At 34.6% G+C, this 19,151-nt stretch overlaps 2 protein-coding genes across 2 annotated transcripts; both read right to left on the bottom strand.

The window, feature by feature from the left end:
• Window positions 1-540: 540 nt before the first annotated feature.
• Window positions 541-8,518, bottom strand: LOC145563673 (uncharacterized). The gene is made up of 8 exons (XM_081624105.1): window positions 8,310-8,518; window positions 8,100-8,205; window positions 7,097-7,222; window positions 6,813-6,971; window positions 3,414-3,532; window positions 3,089-3,280; window positions 2,913-3,003; window positions 541-899 (listed from the first exon to the last, which is right to left on the bottom strand). The coding sequence occupies exons 1-8, from the start codon at window positions 8,480-8,482 to the stop codon at window positions 819-821; spliced, it is 1,047 nt and encodes a 348-aa protein (XP_081480231.1). The 5' UTR covers window positions 8,483-8,518; the 3' UTR covers window positions 541-818.
• Window positions 8,519-9,102: 584 nt separating this feature from the next.
• Window positions 9,103-18,905, bottom strand: LOC145563675 (uncharacterized). The gene is made up of 6 exons (XM_081624106.1): window positions 18,670-18,905; window positions 17,685-17,852; window positions 10,495-10,747; window positions 10,230-10,396; window positions 9,903-10,043; window positions 9,103-9,766 (listed from the first exon to the last, which is right to left on the bottom strand). The coding sequence occupies exons 1-6, from the start codon at window positions 18,712-18,714 to the stop codon at window positions 9,422-9,424; spliced, it is 1,119 nt and encodes a 372-aa protein (XP_081480232.1). The 5' UTR covers window positions 18,715-18,905; the 3' UTR covers window positions 9,103-9,421.
• Between the last annotated feature and the right edge of the window lie 246 nt (window positions 18,906-19,151).

The following is a 19,151-nucleotide window of genomic DNA, read 5'->3' on the forward strand; positions in this document are numbered from 1 at the left end:
ATATCAATTATTATCGAGAGATTAAGACACTAATTGGCCCAGTTCTTACACAAAAATAGCCAATATAAACCTTCTTTTTTTTTTTTTTTTTTTATTTTATTTTATAGCTAATGTAGCTTCTCTGATAAGGCCAATAATAAATCGTACTCTGTAATTAGGTACCCATTTTCTACTTTGATATGCTTTATTTGACAAATGCATTTTACGATTTTATCCTCATACTCCATGACAATTACATCATTTTGTTCTTAAATTTATCTACCAATGACTATATCAAAATTAAACAGAGGGGACACAATGGTTGGATAACTAGGTTATACAATTGACTATTGACAACATGACGTGCCTCATATTCCAAGTGCATCATGTTCCAGATTATGTATAAAATATATACTGGTTTTTCGTTCTCTAGATATTGCACCGTTTGCGATTTTAACAGTATTTACTCACTTCTCTTCAATAACACATTGTAACTTACTGTATATCTAAGAAAAATGTAGTAATGTGAAATCTTGTTAGATCCGTGTAATATTTGGGGGAGAGAGGAAGTATTCACATCCTTTAATGTTACTGAAATCTACCCTGAACTTTATGTGCTTTCGAATTTACATCATGTTCCTGAGTACAAGACCTAGTTAAATTGCCCCTTTTAGCTCTTGATCCCAAGTTTGGAATGCTTCTGTTTGCTGCAAATCAGGGGCTTACTTTGTAGTGTAAATGTGTAATGATGTACAAATAACAATATGGGCTAAATTTTTCTACAGCATTCCTTTCTCCTGTATAATCTACTGATTTACAGCATCCCCGTGCGCAGATACTCACACTTCAGGAATCTCTAATGGAACACCTGGAGTTGGCTCGAGCACCTTTGCATCAGGCAACTCCTTTGATAAAAGCTCCTGGATTCAATAGAAAATATTCCATCAGTTGAAGTCTTGAAGATAACAGCATGAACAGGCTCAATAAATTGAACCTCAAATTATATACTTACTTTTAATGTCATTCATTACAAGAAAATAGTCTTATCTTTTTCAAACTGCTATGCTGTCTACTCTTATGCTATACATAGCAGCAAGTGATCGAGACCTTGATAGGAAGAATTTCAGTACTTCAGAGTCACAAGGGCCAGAATAACAAGTTAAATATTACCGTAGGTTTTTACCCTACTATGTATATACATGTAATAACAACTCACACACGTGATTTTGACATAAATTCCCAACCTAATATCATGTTAAGATATATTGAATAGTTCATTATGAAATGCGTGACGTACAAAATTAACAGGAATGATGTACTGATGGACTGGAAACACAGAAAGGAGTAAATCCTCATGTCACTAGACAAACTTAGAAAAAAATATGAAGTATTGTAGCTAAATTGATGGTACAGGCATACAGCCAATCCAAGAGTCTCAAAGTGAGGGCATTTGATTACATTTACAAGCACCTATTTGCAATATAAACAGCAACTATTTAGTTACATCTAGAATGTTTCGATTTAGATTATTTAATACCACGTCAGGATCCTGCGGAGAAGTTCTTTGACAAAGCAGGTAGTAATTGAAAGTTAAATCTATCAATATAACACTGAACAGCCAAAGGAAGACAATGCAATTCTAACTAATGCACCAAACAAACCCCAGAATAAAAAAAAAGCTTCTATTATCATCTAATGTACTGCAAATTCATGAATGTCAAACTAGGTCCACAACTTTGGATAATGAAAGGTTTGAACTTTGAACCACTTGATTAGGCACATAAAGCAATTTAGTGTTTAATTGACAAGTGCCACCAGTTATCTTGTTTCTTAACCCTTAAAAAAATGCATCACATAAAATATACTTCGTATATTCATACTGCAGAATACGCAGATTAGCCTTTTATAATTCTATCTCCTCCACTTTTTGGGGCTGGAAAACAATGTCATAGAAAAACAAAGATACATATATCTTAAAAAACAGAATGGAAATACTTTGTTTAGCTATGTCTATCTTTATTGACTCAAAAAAATTAACATCCACAAAGATTATGAAAATTGGATAAAATTACTACATTCATTTCAATACTTTCCAAACAAGAAAGGTGGATAAACATTATGAATTAAACGCATGTTCTTTCAGAATACGAAGTATTTGGCTTTCAGTTTATCAATTATATATAGACCAAAATTTCTAATCGATCAGTTGGATTTCATGTTTATTATAGAATTGTGGCCTCAGGTTTAGAATTTTGACAAAAATTCGGCTAGACAATTATAAAATGATAACTTTTTAAAATCAGTATCCTCCCAATAGCTGCACCAACATTCTTTATCTAGGAAAAGCTACTTTGCATCTTGTAATGTGCCACCTAACAACAGGTGACAAACTGTGTAAACTAAATTGGAGGTTTGGCTATGCAGCTAGAAGTCCTCCTCTCCTCTGACACCAAAATGACCAGGCTGATTTCAATTCTGATAAGTGCCCAGATATATAATTAATTGATAGTCTGTGCTTTAGCGTGTCCTAAAACCTTACAAGTAAAACTAAATCGTGTCAACCAGAAGTGAAAACATTATTGATGACATGCAGTATATTCTACTAATTTTTTTTCATCATTACATGATGGAGCTGTTTCACGAAATTTCAAAATTCCGTATCATAATTTCAGACCAACTTTGTTTGTGCTACCAATTTGATGGAAAATACATGTATGAGAACCGAAAAGTTTCTGAAGCAAATCGAACGTAAGTAACTCTGAAGCCAGGCTCTTTGTTTCAATTACTGGTAACTAAAACAAAGAAGACTTCAATATAAAAAGCAATTGCAGCTAAGCTGTACATTCGTTCAGTTCAAAATTGATGTAAAATTGTAAATACTAGAGCTGCTTCATAATAGCAACAAAATTTGAAAAGTAAGAGAAAAAACCAACCTTAAAAGATTCCATGGTTCCTTCAGATTGAATTAAACTTGAAAGAAGCCCTTTGCTTTCCAGGTCTCCATTCTTCATTGGAACAACAAACCTTCAATCATAACAAATGGGAATTTGAGAATGCATGAAACAGTAAATTCATAAAACGATGAAGAGACAAGTCAATAAGCATATACTTGGCACGTAATAGCTTTGCAAGCTTAACAGCATCTTCTTGCCCAGAAACAAGTGTAAATTTTGGTAGAAGCTGTTTTATGACTGGAGTAATGACAATATCTGCCTGCTCATTCTTCAAGGATTCCTCATTGTAGACGCAGTGAGGTTCATAGTAAAGTGTCAGCTGGCCTTCAGAAGAAGATAAAATGTATCTGCCAGATATTTAGTTAATTATGCTGATAAATATAGGTTGAAAATACAAATCTTCTGAAACGGAAAATTTCAAAGCTTAAAGCATTATTTTGCTTGAAATAAATAATAAGTTGCATGCTGTATGGTCCATACCCATTCTCAGGCCGCTGCCAAGGTGGACCAAGAACTGGCCCAGCAGTGGCACGGATTCCAACTTTTGCACCATTCCTTCCCTCAATTTCTGTGGTTTCACCTGGTTCGAGATATGTAACCTGAAAATCAAGACACAAGAAATACATTGTGGGGATTGAGAAGGATATACCTTAAGAGCAGAAGCATATGAAAGAAAGCTAAAACATGGTTGATGAACAAACACCAAAGATCCTAGAGTATAAGAAACATATACTTACTTGACTTAACCAAAAAAACTAAGATGATTAATATCAATTTATTTATCATAACAAAGTAATTGAACTGAATATGACTTGAACCAACCTGAAACAAACTTCATGTCTCACCACCCATATATGACACATACTGAAAAGATTTGATCTGACCTTGATCTGCGTACCCATTTTCAAACTCTAGACATTTGTCATACATGGAAAAACAAAATACAATTTACTATCCCGATTCCCTTTGCTGCTGTTTGTTAGTCGTTTGGTTGGGGGTATCCATCAAAGGGGCCGTTTGGTTGGGGGTATTCATCAAAGGGAAAGGGAATCAACTATCCTGATTCCCTTTGTTGCTGTTTGTAAGTCGTTTTTTCCCATTCCCTTTACCCCCTCCATTACCCAAAATCCTTCCAATTTGATTCCTCAACCCCCCTAGGTATTTCCATTCTCATTCCCTAGCCACCCCAACAACACCATACCAATATCCTACTTCCTACCGAAACTACCGGAAAACCCAGCCACCGCACCGCCGGTCGTCCCCCCACCCCTCGCAGTGACCTCACAGCTCTCCTCTCCCCCGAAAAAACCTTCCCAAGCCCAGCAAAACCCTAGAAATAATTCTCTCTCCACGTAAAACCGTCGAACGACTCTCCCACCACCCTTGAAAGCCGTCCGACGGTTTTACGGGGATAGGGAGGGGTTTCTTGGTGGTGGGACCGGTGGTTTGATTCCCTTTGTTTTTTTAAAACAAACAACATAAGAAATTCAAGGGATTTTCATTCCATTCTCTTTATTTCCCTTTGTTCATTCCATTCCGATTAACCCATACCAACCAAACGACCCCTTAGTTTAACTTATATTGAGTTTATAATTGTCATTTTGAAGTGCTCCTACTATGGATTAGGATCGATGTAGGTAGTCTCATGTGTCGATTGGTGCATGGTGTGGATCATTCTATCTACAAGACTTTGATATTTCCAAACTCGAGCATCTTGATGGCACTAACTACTCCCACAAATTATTATCTTATTCAAATGAGTATTATAGATGGACTATATATAGTATATAAAGACTTGTTGAAATCCAACTCCTGGTCTCCTGCACTTACGATGGTTTCAGGCAGCGAGTATGAGGAAAAGATAAAGATGATCAAAAGGTCACCTATTGAGCCATATCAATAATCCTGTGTTTGATCTCTCTCTATCAACAAATCTATCAATTTATCTTGGGAGAGAGAATGCAATGATGATCCAAAGGAAAAAAAAAAAGATGCCTAGTTGGATGCAGACCCAAAAGGTGAGCGACAAAAATTTTCTTGGAACAAGTTCAAGAATACGAGAAGCTGACTTCCTAAATGAGTTACTTCCTCCGTTTCTTTTTAGTTGTATCACTTTCCTAAAACGGAAGATTCAAATTAGTTGCATCACTTTTCTTTCCAGTTAATAAACTCTCTTTATCTCTCTCCTATCACATGGGCTCATTTTTTTAATTTTTTTTCATTTTTTTATCCCTCTATCTCTCTAATCTCCAAAAAGTGCCTAAGAGTCTGCAATTTGCAAAGTGATGAAACTAAAAAAATGAAGTTAGTTTAAATGTGAAGCACTGCACACAAAAGTCAGGTTAATCACCTTAAAATATCAAACATAAGGACCTAGAAGATCAACATGAAAGTCAAAGAAGTTAATTGACCAAATGATAGGAACTCTCCTCAAAATGAACTTTCCATTAAAGCTAACCTAGTGGACTTTACTATTCCGAATTACAGCCCTAAGTAGGTGTTGTTGGTACTACAAGAAAAACCACAAGCAACTTTGTGACCAGAACAAGGTAAATAGAAAGTCCAAGAACTGGAAGATGAACAAAGGAGGGAGAATTAAATTGCCCCTTTTTAATTTTGACAAGGGCCTACTATGTTATAAATACTCGTTCTTGTTCAATTAAAAAGTTACCCCACTATCTTTCATCATACCTACTTTTTCATCAACATAGCAATTGATAACCACACCATACCTTATCACCGAATACTATAAGCCGAAAGAATGGGGCACACTATTTTGGGGCGAAAGGAGTACATTTAAGCCTTTAAGGGAATCTAGGAAGCAAAGCATCACAATGCTACCATTGTTTTGAAGCTTGGAAGTCGGGGTGCATATAATGACAATTCACAACAGCTTGTGAACAGTTTGGACTCATTTCTGTCAGGCTTGACTCGCTTTGTGAATGAGCCAAAATTGATTTTAATGTTAGAGTTTGATTACTAAAATGAATATGAAATTGAATTTAGCTTGTAGGCTTGTAAACTTTAGAAAAACTAAAGTACTTTTAAAATAATATGAAATTGTTACAATTCCCTACCCCAAAGCCTAACTTCACGTATTATTTCAAAGATAAGGTAATTTTTTGCATGGGCTACATGACACGAACACTATCAATAGAGCCAAGCAACCAGTTAAAAGATGATATTACCACATATTGAACTAGAACTAGAAATTTTTTACTGGGAGAAGAGATTATGATGCTTACTTTTGAGGCAAATCTTGTTTCATTTTATAAATTTACACATCACTTAGTAGTTTGAGTCAAAAGTGAAATGAGACGTATCATGTTGGGAGACTTGGTACATTTGTAGAAAAAGCAAGTGTGGATTTCAAAATATCCAAAGCTTAACCAGCCAGTAACTTTACAAGATGGACATGGACTATAACAGCCAATCAGGATCTTTTACTACCAGTAACTCTCAGTGCAAGATGCATATATTTTCAAGGAGGTCTTCATACTATATAAAAGTGTATCTACAATAAGGACTTAATAGTGAGTAATTCAAATAGTATATGTGCCTTTCAATGGGGTTTGAATTGAGTTGGTCTTACTAAAGGTCTAAGCAGTCTGAGAAGTTGTTTCTGTATGTAGTAGCCACCATAGTTAATCTTGTAGTATGCTTCACATGCCTATAGTTAATGACTGAAGCTGTCCAATGACCAAATTAAATTATTTTAGTCAATACTTCAGAGATGAAGAGGCTTTGGTTCTTCAGCAGTTTCTAAAATTGTCCCTGATATCTGTGTCTAACTGTCCATATTTCCTAGTCAATGCAATTATGCAAAGCATAAAACCCTCATTTCTAAAGCAGGAAAGAGAATAATATATATATACATACCTTGCTAAAAAGAGAATCCAGCATTGCCTTGGCATTAGGAGTTGCAACTACTTTTAAATTAGGGAACTTGGCAGAGAGTGGCTTCAAGGTCTTTAAATGGCAATGATCATCCAGACTTTGTGTGATTATTAGACAGTCCACTTCAGGAATATCACTAAGCTGCAGAACAATGCGTCAAGGTCATTAAACAGCTAAGCTGGGGCGGTAAGAGGAGAAACAACAAATTCCAACTATAAACTGAACATGCATCAGCAGTTGAATAACAAGATCCAGAAGCACAATACCTGAAAGTTCTTCAAGAATTTCTTAGTAGCATCATAGAGCCATGGAATGCCAAAATCCAAACTTCCCACTAAAATCGGATCCACCAATAGCTTCACATTACCTACTTCCCACAACCAGCTATTTCCCTATAAAACCCATCAAACAATAATAAATCAAAATATCCATAAACACAATAGAGCAAGACAGTATAAGGTTTCTAGTTGCCACATCCCATATATCAACCGTTATCAATACTACATTATATTCTTTATAATGGATTTCTGGGAAAATACGAGAAATATATCAAACACAAACAAAATAAAAAACTTTTATGGTGATCTAAATCAACAATATTCAATAACAAACCTTCCTCTGTTTATTCTAGTTGATACATTTCTTTAGACACATTTGCCAATTTGCAATTTTAAATTTCAATATCTATGATTATTTAAAGGATAAAATCATAAATATACAAAGTTTATCTCCAGAAAAATATACAAATGAATCTAATAAGACCCCACATAACAGAGTTTTTTTTTCCCGTGTATGAATCACAAATTGGAGTCAAAGTATGTTATGTAAATAGTGTCCAAAGTCAAATCGTGTCAACAAATATAAAACAGAGTAAGTAGTATATCTCCCCTCTAAAGTCCCTAATATACTACTCCCAATAGTCACATATGCTACTACAGGATGTCCGAAAAAGTTATCACATTTCGTAGAACGGTAATGATCTATGACATATTATACCCTTATACCTTTTACTAAGATCGAGTGACGAAAATAGAAGAAAGTTTAAGCCAATATCCATGATCAATGCACAAATACAATAATGTATACCACGGAAAGCTTTTTATCACTCTTCCCCTTAATCTACTACTCAGACTTGGGAAATGGTAAGTGGTTGTGATGGTTTTACCTTTACAATCTCAATCAAAATAAAAAATCATGATGCTTAATAATATAAATTGACAGAAAAATTACTTGAATCTTAATTTGATAAATAAAGATGGAACAACCCACCTCAAGATAAGTGAGTTTGAACCCATTATCAATAATTGAAGAAGATAAAGACCCAGTTGCACTATCTTCTGAAACAAGAGCAGATATAGCCCTTCCCCTTCCTAACCTATTTAAAGTCAAACAAAATAAAATATGGCAATTCAATGAGCAACAATAAGAACTCAAAAACTGGCAACTTAGAATTTTGAGAAAAGATGAAAATTTATATACCTGTGACTTTGAGAACATGGATTGAATAACGTATTTCTGGGGTAATTGCATATTGAAGAAGAAGATGATGAAGATGGCGTCGAGGGATTGAAGGGGAAGAATTGTTTAGGGGTTAAAGAGGGTTTTTGATGATACGGAGTGCATGGTGTGAAAGTGCATCGAAGAGCAGCCATGATTGATGGATCATTAGGCGTAAAGAGAGTAATAGAATGGCTTCATTTTGAAAGACTTGTTCAAGAAAAGGGTGGTGCTGACAAATCCACTTGGCACTACGTCGTTCGGATCCTGCTTCGCGGTAGTGAATGTGTTACAACCGGTTGTATCTTACAGTGTACAAAGACTCCGTATTATATTTTGTACATTGAAAATAGGTTTTATACAAATTAACAAAAATAGTTGATATTTTCAAGTAGAATTGTTACATGGGTTGGATTGACTTGTGCGAGATTTCAATCTGATAGAGCGCATTCTCCCTACCTACAAACATAAAAAGATTTGGTGCTTTTTTTTCCTATCTTTGTTATTTTGGTGAGTAGGTACTGTAAACTATACAGTGGTACCTTGATTTCAATGGTCCTATTCTCCTATTTATATTGAAAACTTGACGTTTAAATGCTTATAAAATGAGACTTTTGATCTTAGTGTTTAGACAAACTAATCCTAGTAGAAGAACAATATCCTCTTTAATTCTTTATCATTTAATATTTGTTTTCAATCTAAAAAATGGAAACCAATTGTAAAAATGGATTGGCTGGATCATCAATTTGTAAACAAAGCAAATAAGAAAAGAACGAACAACTCAAGGATGCAGTTTCCTTGAAAAAGTTTTAATTTTGCCTTAGTATTCAGTCGTGCAAAATGCAACAAAAATCAGCATGGACACTGAATAACAGCTCCAGCTTTGAAATCTTCATTTACACTCAAATCCTACATTGCCCTTAACGGCCTACCGTCCAAGCCTTATGAATATTGACTTCAGCAAGACAGGAACAAAACTCCTCTCTGAAACAAAACTCCAGGCTCAGCTGGTAAGCCTGGTATACACAAGAAGCAAAGTGAATCAATATTTTTTACACAATAAATGATACTGTACAAGTAAATTCGGTTTGCTTTCAGCTGCTGAAAGCAATTTCTCTTTCCCATCTTTGAGGCTCGTAAGAGGTGGTGGTCACTACCGTTCTACCTTCCAAGGATGGCAGCTCATAATCTAGTGGGATCTTTTGCTGCCAGACAAATGCATTTTCATCATTGTACTTTTTTAGCATATCAGAGATCTTGTAAACTTCACTTTTAAAAGCTTCTCGCCAAGACTGTTCTCCAGGCAAGTTCTTTGATTTACTCATTCCACAGTTAAGAAGACCAATGGCCACTCCCATTTGTTCAGACTGTTTGTAGCTTTCAGCAAGGCGTCTATAACTTTTCAATTCATGTAGAGTACTGCAAGTATATATAAACTCCTGCAGATGACAAAATTGCAGCTATGGTGTTTACATCAAGAAAGAAGAATGGGATACAATATGGACAGACACCACAGATATAAATTCAGAATTAAGCTCTTTGCTTACTTAGTAGGTGCAGAAATGATGCACTTACTAAAAATTTGCGTGAAACATCTTTAGGTTCTGATTGCAGAACAGAACTTGCTTCATCCAAGAGCTGTGTAACACCATAGTGCAATTTTGCTAGAGCACCATTGGACAATCCCTGCTTTTCTGCAATTCTTATGGCTGTTGCCTATAAATTATAAATTGAAAAAAAAAAAAAAAAAAAAAAAAAAAAAAAAAAAACATCAAACTTTAAAATCACATCTGACTGAAGAAGTATTGACATTGTATATCTGAGTGAATTCCTCTGTTATACATATGAAGATGACAGAAATAATTAACATACACTGAGGCTAATGGACAATAATGGACATACCTGAGCTTCTGCCAAGCAAATATTATTCATGGCAGAAGAGACATTGGTTGTAGTTTCTGGTGGCTTCTCTGGAGGCAAGATAGACTGCAAAAGTGGAAGGACTTCAGCACTCAAATATTTGTAGATTCCAGCTGCTTTTCTCAGAAGGCTGGCAGATTGCTGCATATCTATGATAATGATATAACTCAAATTTAATACAGATGCAGGAACCAATAAATTTTTTTGATAAGCAGGTGAATTACGATTATGCTTATTAAGTACTAACCTTCTGAAAAAACTTCAAAGGCTCTCTCACGGATAGTCAAACCATAAAGAAACAGAACCATCCCAAGTTCGTACTTCAAACTATTTATTTGGAAAAACTTTGGACCGCCAAATCTAAACTTCATAGAGCTAAGGGTGCTGCTCCACTGTATTCTCAGCTCTAAGATCAACAAATCCTTATTTTGACTTATCGAATCAACTTGGACAATAAAGTTCTCCAGCAGTGGCAGATACTGTTCAAGTTTCTGAATATCCTGAGACATTTGAAAAATTCCTTTGTTAAGGGACAATTTGTTATTATCAGAGAGCCATCAGAATGAGACAAGCACCACATCAGGAAGTAAAGAATGGTCACGAAATTATCATGAAAATGGACTATGTCTATAGAAACCAAGCAACTATCAGAAATCTTAGCCACTCTATTATAAATAAGACTTTTTAGGCTTATTTATGAAAATACAAAGTTTTTATTTGGTGGTAACAAGTAAGCGAAGATCAATATCCAATTTTCCAAGCATCTTGTCTTGCCTCGAGTATTTTTAAACCTTCTGCCAAAGTGCAAACAAGATCCCTGTACAAGCCATACAAGCCAACTATTCTTGAAATAAAATTAAAATTGTTTCAATTATTATGTAAAAAATTTTTTTTAAAAAAAAAAAAAAAAAAAAAAACACTATGCTCAACTCTGTGACATCTAAAGGAAATGGTATGTCAATTTTGGAAAATTTTAAGATGTTGTCTAAGTGTCAAGAGAGCCAACATCAAGCTTAAATTAATTATCCCCTACCACTCCTCATAAAAAAAAAAAGCTAGTATCAAGAGGAGCAAATGATGAGATAAGTACAATTCAGAATGGTGATTTGTTGAAGCCATGGTTCTGTATTATGTTTCTTAAATAAGAATGATTAAGAGTGAGCTCTGCTATCAAAAGCAAGATTTTTATCAAGAGATGGAATAAAAGTTTTATTGTGAAAGGTATTCTAGATATGTGTGCATCTTTATTGCTAGCGGCATAGGTATATATATATTAATCCGTCGCCGTGCTTATCCTGGAGGGCGACCGCTTGATGTCTACTGCACCGGGGTAGCGCGGAATCGTCTTTTAGGTCAGTGGTCTACCACGACGCGGCAATTGTCAATTTAATCTACACAACATTGAGATAAGTATTTTTCGTTTAATTTGCTTATATACTAACAATCTAAAAGACGATTATTGATTCCAAATATTTGATTCCTTATATGTTGAAATTGCAAATTCTTTATTCTACAAATTATGAACTTTCACATGTTAGTTAGGATGCGGTTTTATTTGGATCAATTTTGTGTTGTGTATATGATTGGTCATATTACTGATTTTATGATGAATACTTTCATGGAATGAAATTTATTTAATTGATGGTTGTCCCTTACTGTGAGAAGGGTCGCTATAATGTGTATGTGTTATGGAAAGTTAGGTTCAGATTTCGCCGTTCTCGACTATTTATATTGATAGATATAGTAGTTCCGTCCCCACTATTCATAGTGATAGGTAATTAGTTCGGTGTTTTTGGGCTTCTTTACATGGGTAATCTAAGATCTTGCATTTTGATTTCTTTGATTTGATATCATGCTTTCACACTTAATAATATTTTTAGCAAGGGGTTTGTAATAGCTCTATAAATAGAGGTTATGTCGTTGAGGTAGTCTGAATGCTCAAATTCTTGTTTATGCTTATTTCTAAGTAGTTGATTTTCACTCGTTCGTGAATATGTGACTTTGCTCATATAGGCTATTTTCATGCTCTATGTACTATTTTTATTTCTTGACTGCTAATGGCAAATTTATATGAACTCTTGCAAGTATAATAATGGTTTGCAACCTTATATGATAATGTGACAGATTTTTAACAAATAACAATGTATTCTTTTTTACATTGTTATTGTTTAGTGTTTTCATATTGTAACATCTATTTGGATTGGTTTTGTTTTCATACGGTTATCGTGTGAACAAGTTTTGACATGCAAGAGGTTTTAACAATGAACTTGATATTTTCTAATGCGAGATATTCTTGAGATAAGAATTGTTGCTATTCGCGGATTTCTAGGAGCAGTCCCAAAAATGACTTCTGATCAAAGGTCATCCTTGGTCGGTTTGAGCTGAAATTTCGAGAGCATGTGTAGAACACGTGAGTCTTATCTTTCAACGGCTGGATTCTCACTAGCTGCTCAAATTAGTGAGTTATGATGACATCTTGAGGCCCTAATTTACAACGAGGATAGTTGGGCATCTCATAGAGCTCTCACTCACGTTACTTGATTCAATTCAAGGGAGGTTCATTCTAAACCAAGTTTTTTTTATTAATTTTGGTTAGCATGTGGCTTAATCCTAATAATCTTAACAAATATATGTTTTTGTGAATTTGACAAAGGAATGTTGGATGTTGAATTTGTATTAAATATTTGTTGAATGATTATTAGAAAGTAAGAGTTATAATGTCGATATATTATGAGTATGACATTATATTGCATATATATAGTTACCTCTAATTTCATGGTTCTACATTTTGTGGATTGAGTTTGGTCCTTAGAGATAACTTTATTGATTTAAATATCTATTTGGCAGTTTGCTTTGAGTAATTTTTTTAACATGTTTTTGAGGTGCATGTATGTAATCCGAGTACTACTTTTATCATGATTCATGTATGTGTTGAGCATGGAGTTGAGATGTATTATGTCAATTTCTTGAATACATGACATGCAATACTCGTATTGAGAAGCTTTGTTCATAACTCAATGGATTTCATTACTTTATTTTCGGTAGTTCATTAACATGTGTAGAATTTATAATTCTTAAACTTGTTGAGTTTTGTGAAGGGAAATTATGTGATAATTTTTCTTTAAGGATATTAGATTACATTCTCTTTGGAAAATTCTTCTTGTTGAGTAAAGTATTTTAGGAATTAGACTACAGTTTTTTCTAATATTTTATGATGGTTTGTTGTTACCGCCTATGACTCTTTATTGTGTTATAATTCTTAAAGAATAAAGCATTAGTAATTTATAAATGCCTTGAATTTTATATGGTGGCATAGGAATTAATTTTTTGAAGTGTTGTTGAATTAATATCTTTGATTAATTCAACGTTTCAAAGATCTTATATGTTGTTACACCTAAGTTCTATGACACATTTATGAATTTTTTCCCAACCATGTATTTGACCATGCTTTATTCTGAGATTTGGACCTTATGCTTTCATGTGGGGGTTCAGGTTTTATAAACTTATGCGATTTCTTTATAAGAAATTTATACTATTATAGACCTCATATGAATTTTGGAGGGAGTTTTTATGTCCAAATATTTCATTCATTGAGTATTACTAAGGGCTTTGAATCGGACTTTGGTGTCCAATGTGGGGGAAGTAATAAAAAATTAGTGTTGGACTCAAAGTCTTGGCTCAGTTTTTGTATAGTAATTGCATTTAGTTCATGACTTTGTTGGCGAGTCTTAGAGTAATTTTATCCTGAGCCTGATTGATCATTTAGATGGACATTTGTCTTTGAGCATATATGTGTTTTAGCACTATGTTTTAAGTGATTAGATATGCACATTGGAATGCCATCTTTTTCTTTCTTCTTTTGTTAATGGTGATGGATTTTTGAACCTGGTAAGAATGAGAGGCACTATTAATGTTAGAATGAGAGGCACTATTAATGTTAGAGTTTTCTATTGTTTAATGTGAAACCTGAAAGTGATTAATTGTACTAAAGACGTTTTTTAATCAAGTTTGCCTTACAAGATTGTTTTGGTATCTCTATGTCTGTAGAGTATTAACTTTAAATGGGTGAAATGTCATGAGTAATTGTTTCCATAGAAGAAGTCGTTGACCATGAGTTAGGGTATGTCTAACTATGTGTAGAATTCTACAATATTTTTCTTGGGATTGTAATGCTTAATATCTCTTCTATGGATTTTGTTGCTAATTCACTGAGTTCTTGTTGGAAGTCTTTAAGGCTAAACATTTGATTTGGATGAGTTATTGCTATCAGATAAATTTTTTTTTTTTTTTGAATTTATTGATTATATGGGAGCAATTTGTGTCCATTTAGTAGTGTTATGTTTCTTAGGAACTATGCTTAATCTAACATTGTTTATTATGTAAGTAGATTAAGTAGGTATACTATTAACTCGAGCAATGATCATTAGATTGTTTTGAGGAGGTTGCATAGGTACTTGAAAAGTACACAAGATTAGAGTTTGCAGTATTGCAAGTTTCCATGAGTTCTTGGAGTTCGACGATGAGTTCAAACTCAAGCGGTTATGTCTGCACCACTAAGTGGTGCAGCTATGTTTTAGAAATTGTGCAAAGCAACCTTGTATTGCTATACATGTCTGTTTTGAAATAATCTAAATTTATTGCTCTTAAATTGACGGGTTATGAGGCAAGATGGTCAAGAGTATATGGTTGTTATGAGCAAATGTGCTTGCAAATATCCCATTAAAGGGGAATTCGTTGTGATTTGCAAGTTGTGGTTACTTTTGATTGAACCATGCCTATAATGGTTGATATCAAAGATAATTTGTCGAATGGGGTGATATCACTAGACTACATAAAAGTCTAAAAGGAATGTTATGGATCCATTAACTAATAAAGGCCTGTGTATAAAACTAGTTTTGGTAACATCGGAGGGGATGGGACTAAAAGCCCAAAGTATGAATTACTAGTAATCAACTCCTACTCATTATGAGTTCAAAGGGGAACATTATGAAATAATTCGAAAGCACAAAAATTTCATTTTTGTCCATCCTTAGATGTTTGATATGTGCTTGCTACAAACGGAAAGAGGATGAGCAAATGGCTCTTAATGAACCCATATCCATATTTTTGGTGGTGTGACGTAGCTCACACTTGATGGGATTCACCTACTTAGGTGTGGAAGTGCGGTCGCTTCCTATGAGTATTGTGAGGGCTAATACTCTAGAGTACCTATGAGCATCTAGGTTTGGACGTATGGCCGGTATAATGCGTCACTTTTATTGGCGGAACTTCAGAATATTATACATGTTCAATTGTGTGGCTCAAAGTGACGGGTCCCTAACTCCCTATTAAGTTCAAGACGAAGGTCACTTGGTAGGTGAGGGATCATAGCTTGATGTCCACTATGTGTTAATTCAAGTCGCGAGACATTGACACTTATGCAATTGTTTTATTTTGCCCAAAACCAATTTTCTTTCTTTCTTTTCACATCTTCTGTGGGGGATTGTTGGAAGTTCTCAAGTGAAACACAAAGAAAGGTGAGAGGAAATAAAAGAGAGAGTCCCTTTTTGATAATTTACCAAAGCTTTATGTCATTTATTCCTTGGAGTAGTTTTGCACTACTTGTTTGAGAAGCGGCAATTGGGTTATGGGCTATTGTTATTGGAACATTGTATCTACTACAATATTCATGGTCTATTCATTTGAGTTAATTCGTTGAGAATGTCATTAATTCGGGAGTTATGCTCATCAATAGCCATTGTTATAACCCCTTGATTATCTCATTAAGAGGAAGTTACTCCTCTTAATTGTTGGTAGTTTTCCTTTTTAGGTTACTGCCATATCCTTCCATCTATTGATATATATATTTTGCATTCCCTACTTTGAGTATAGATATACACTCATATATTCATGCTTCCATTAGACACACAAAAATCAGCTATCTCTTTTACCCTCTCTAAATTTATCCCTTCGGTTTTTGGGCAAGTATTCTGGTTCCAGTCGGGTTTGTGAGTGCACACAAATTCCGGCACCGTGCTTATCCTGGAGGGCGACCGCTTGATGTCTACTGCACCGGGGTAGCGCGGAATCGTCTTTTAGGTTAGTGGTCTACCACGACGCGGCAATTGTCAACTTGATCTACACAACATTGAGATAAGTATTTTTCGTTTAATTTGCTTATATACTAACAATCTAAAAGACAAATTATTGATTCCAAATATTTGATTCCTTATATGTTGAAATTGTAAATTCTTTATTCTGCGAATTATGAACTTTCACATATTAGTTAGGATGCGGTTTTATTTGGATCAATTTTGTGTTGTGTATATGATTGGTCATATTACTGATTTTATGATGAATATCCAGAAAATAATGCCTGGATATACCAAAGACTTGAAGCACATAGTCTTAAAATGATTATTAGTTAGATGAGTTTGGTTTGTATTTCTGTAGTGTCTATGCCAAGGCTCTCCTAGTTGGCTTGGGCTTGACCTGTTGTTGAAATGTATAGGGAAAAAATGCCATGTAGCTAATGAACTTGTTCGTGACAAATAGGAAGAGAGGTATCAGGTACGTAAGAATTTAAAGACAAGGAGAATGCCTGAGAATTCCATTGTAAGACAGATTGTCTTTGAGAAAAAAGATAACAACCAGGATTCAGAACCAACGGAAATTTGATGCTTTTGTAGGAATGGATCAGAAAAGTAATTAGGTGCTTCAGATTAAATATGGTTTCAGAAAAAAAAAAAAAAATCAAGGAGGTTGCTGGTTTTGATAGAAGGGTTAAGTTAGCTGACTTTTGAATTTTGTTGCAGCTTGCTGCTGCTGCTGCTTTAAGCCAGTAAGCTATTAAACTTGCTTATAATACTACGTCTTTCATTCTTAGCTGGTTGATGTTTTATTGCTGTTGCTTGCGTTTGCTGGGTCAGAGCTGCAAATTGGTGAACAAGTTTTTGACAGGATCTGTTTGTGTTGATTTCTGTGGCTTAGCATATGATGTTGTTTGCTTGAAGATACTAGGCCGGGCCAACTGGACATGTTGCATGCCCTGGTTCATTTTTAAGTTTCACAAGGTAACTAACAAAATTTATCAGCTCCCCCCCCCCCCCCTCCCCCGCCCTCCCAAACCCTTCCCCTGAATCCCCTCTCCGGTTAATTTAAAAACATCTACTCTTTAGGAAAGTTGAAGGTTATACCAAAAAACCTGTTATCTACCAGAAAAATACAACAGACAAGTAGTTTGAAAGCACTAGGAGGCACAATGTTTAAAACTATCAACAGACAAACCCTTTCTTATGGGGAGTCAAGACAAAAGCAATGTCCTTACTAGCTGAGTTTCTTAATAAACAACCGATAAGCCAAGATCTAAGTGATAAAGAGAAGATTTTGGGAAAAAAGCACATTTGAGATTGTTACATACCACTATACCAGGCAAGACAATTGCATTGAAGAACTAACCTGTTGACTATGAGAAGTCAGCCCTCCAGACATCTCCCTTGCAGTAGCTTCTGTGATGAAGCTGGTTGCGTTTATAGATTCCTCAATCACTCTACGCCTTGCAGTTAGTTCTTTCAGATTCTCAAGACTCGCAGAATCAAGCACACTGAAAACATCCTCAAACACAATCTGCAGGCAAACAGAAAATATATCTTGAAACCAACAGGACTGAAACAGAATCAATCATTTTTTCTTCTCCCTAGCAGAAAGATTACCAGTAAGCTAAGTTACTTGAGTTTAAACCACATTAATAGCTTCACTTCATATAACAGGATGTGAACCAAGCTTATGTCAAATTATGTAGAACTTCATAGTGCTACCCACTATGCTGTATGAATAGCAATCAATTGTCATAAGGGAGCAAGACAAGTCATGATTACAAGAATGCTCGATTACGGAATATTATTCTATAATCCATAACCATAAATGCCCATTCCTAGTACTACCAAAATGTACCATCTCCTTCATTACTGCCATAATTTAGTTTTCCACCTTTTAGTTTGCTTAAATTGTTCTTTCTCAGTTTGTTTTTTCAATTGAAACAACAAACAGAAGGTGCAATTCATTGTTGTAAGCAAATACCTCAGCTCATACCTCACTTTAGCTACCCAATACAGCCAAATATGATAATTTCAACACGCGAAATCGATTTCGATTGCATAAACCACTAAACCCCCACTAAAATTCTACAGATTGCCAACTTGATAACAAAAATTAGACAGCCAAAAAAACTAATATCCAATCAAAAAGCATTCTATTTCAGGCAATAAACAAAGAACACCTAAATATTGATTTCCTTAAAATTTACAAAAAAATCAGCTAATTCCACAAGAAAACTTAATCACCCAAAACTTCAAATAATCAATGTATCGCAGAAAATAAAAACCCCAATTCACTAAGAAATTTCAGATATAAAATAACAACAGAAAAAAGTAAAGAAAAAAACCCTTTTTGTCTTAAGCCCTGAAAACCCATTATACTGCAACATCATCTTTAGTTCTTTACTGGCGTAGCTGTCTATTTCTCTCTCCTTTCTTCCCAAAAATCCAAAATTCCAATTAAATTTAATCCCAGAAAAAAACGAAAGAGAATCTAAGTGTTAGGAGAGTGAAAACTGAATAGAATTTGGTAGAATACTGATGATAATCTACCCAAATCAAGAGACAAAGAAAGAAGAATTTGTGATCATATATTTATTTATTTATTAATAAATAAATAAAGTTCCAAACTTCGTTTATTTCTAGGAAGATCTATTGCGGAAGGCGGGAGGGAATTTCGTTGAGTGGGGACCCTCTTCACATAATCAGGTTGGGTTAAACCGATAAAAACCATACGGAGTATTCAGGACATAATTCGGATCTATTCTGTTTACCTTATTTTCACTTATATCAGGTGTAATAAGTTTAAATAATTTCAGTTCAGAAAAAT

The sequence above is a fragment of the Chenopodium album genome, chromosome 10 (assembly GCF_948465745.1).
Source record: "Chenopodium album chromosome 10, dcCheAlbu1.1, whole genome shotgun sequence".
Classification (NCBI taxonomy): Eukaryota; Viridiplantae; Streptophyta; class Magnoliopsida; order Caryophyllales; family Amaranthaceae; genus Chenopodium; species Chenopodium album.

Excerpts from the sequence above, each read along its gene's own strand:
- LOC145563673 (XM_081624105.1), bottom strand. The coding sequence starts at position 8,482 with ATGGCTGCTCTTCGATGCACTTTCACACCATGCACTCCGTATCATCAA. Across the intron at positions 3,533-6,812 it reads TGGATTCTCTTTTTAGCAAG|GTTACATATCTCGAACCAGG; the intron begins GTATGTATATAT and ends CTTGATTTTCAG. Across the intron at positions 900-2,912 it reads GAACCATGGAATCTTTTAAG|GAGCTTTTATCAAAGGAGTT; the intron begins GTTGGTTTTTTC and ends TATTGAATCCAG.
- LOC145563675 (XM_081624106.1), bottom strand. The coding sequence starts at position 18,714 with ATGATGTTGCAGTATAATGGGTTTTCAGGGCTTAAGACAAAAAGG. Across the intron at positions 17,853-18,669 it reads CAGGGCTTAAGACAAAAAGG|ATTGTGTTTGAGGATGTTTT; the intron begins GTTTTTTTCTTT and ends GTTTGCCTGCAG. Across the intron at positions 9,767-9,902 it reads ATGTTTCACGCAAATTTTTA|GAGTTTATATATACTTGCAG; the intron begins GTAAGTGCATCA and ends TGTCATCTGCAG.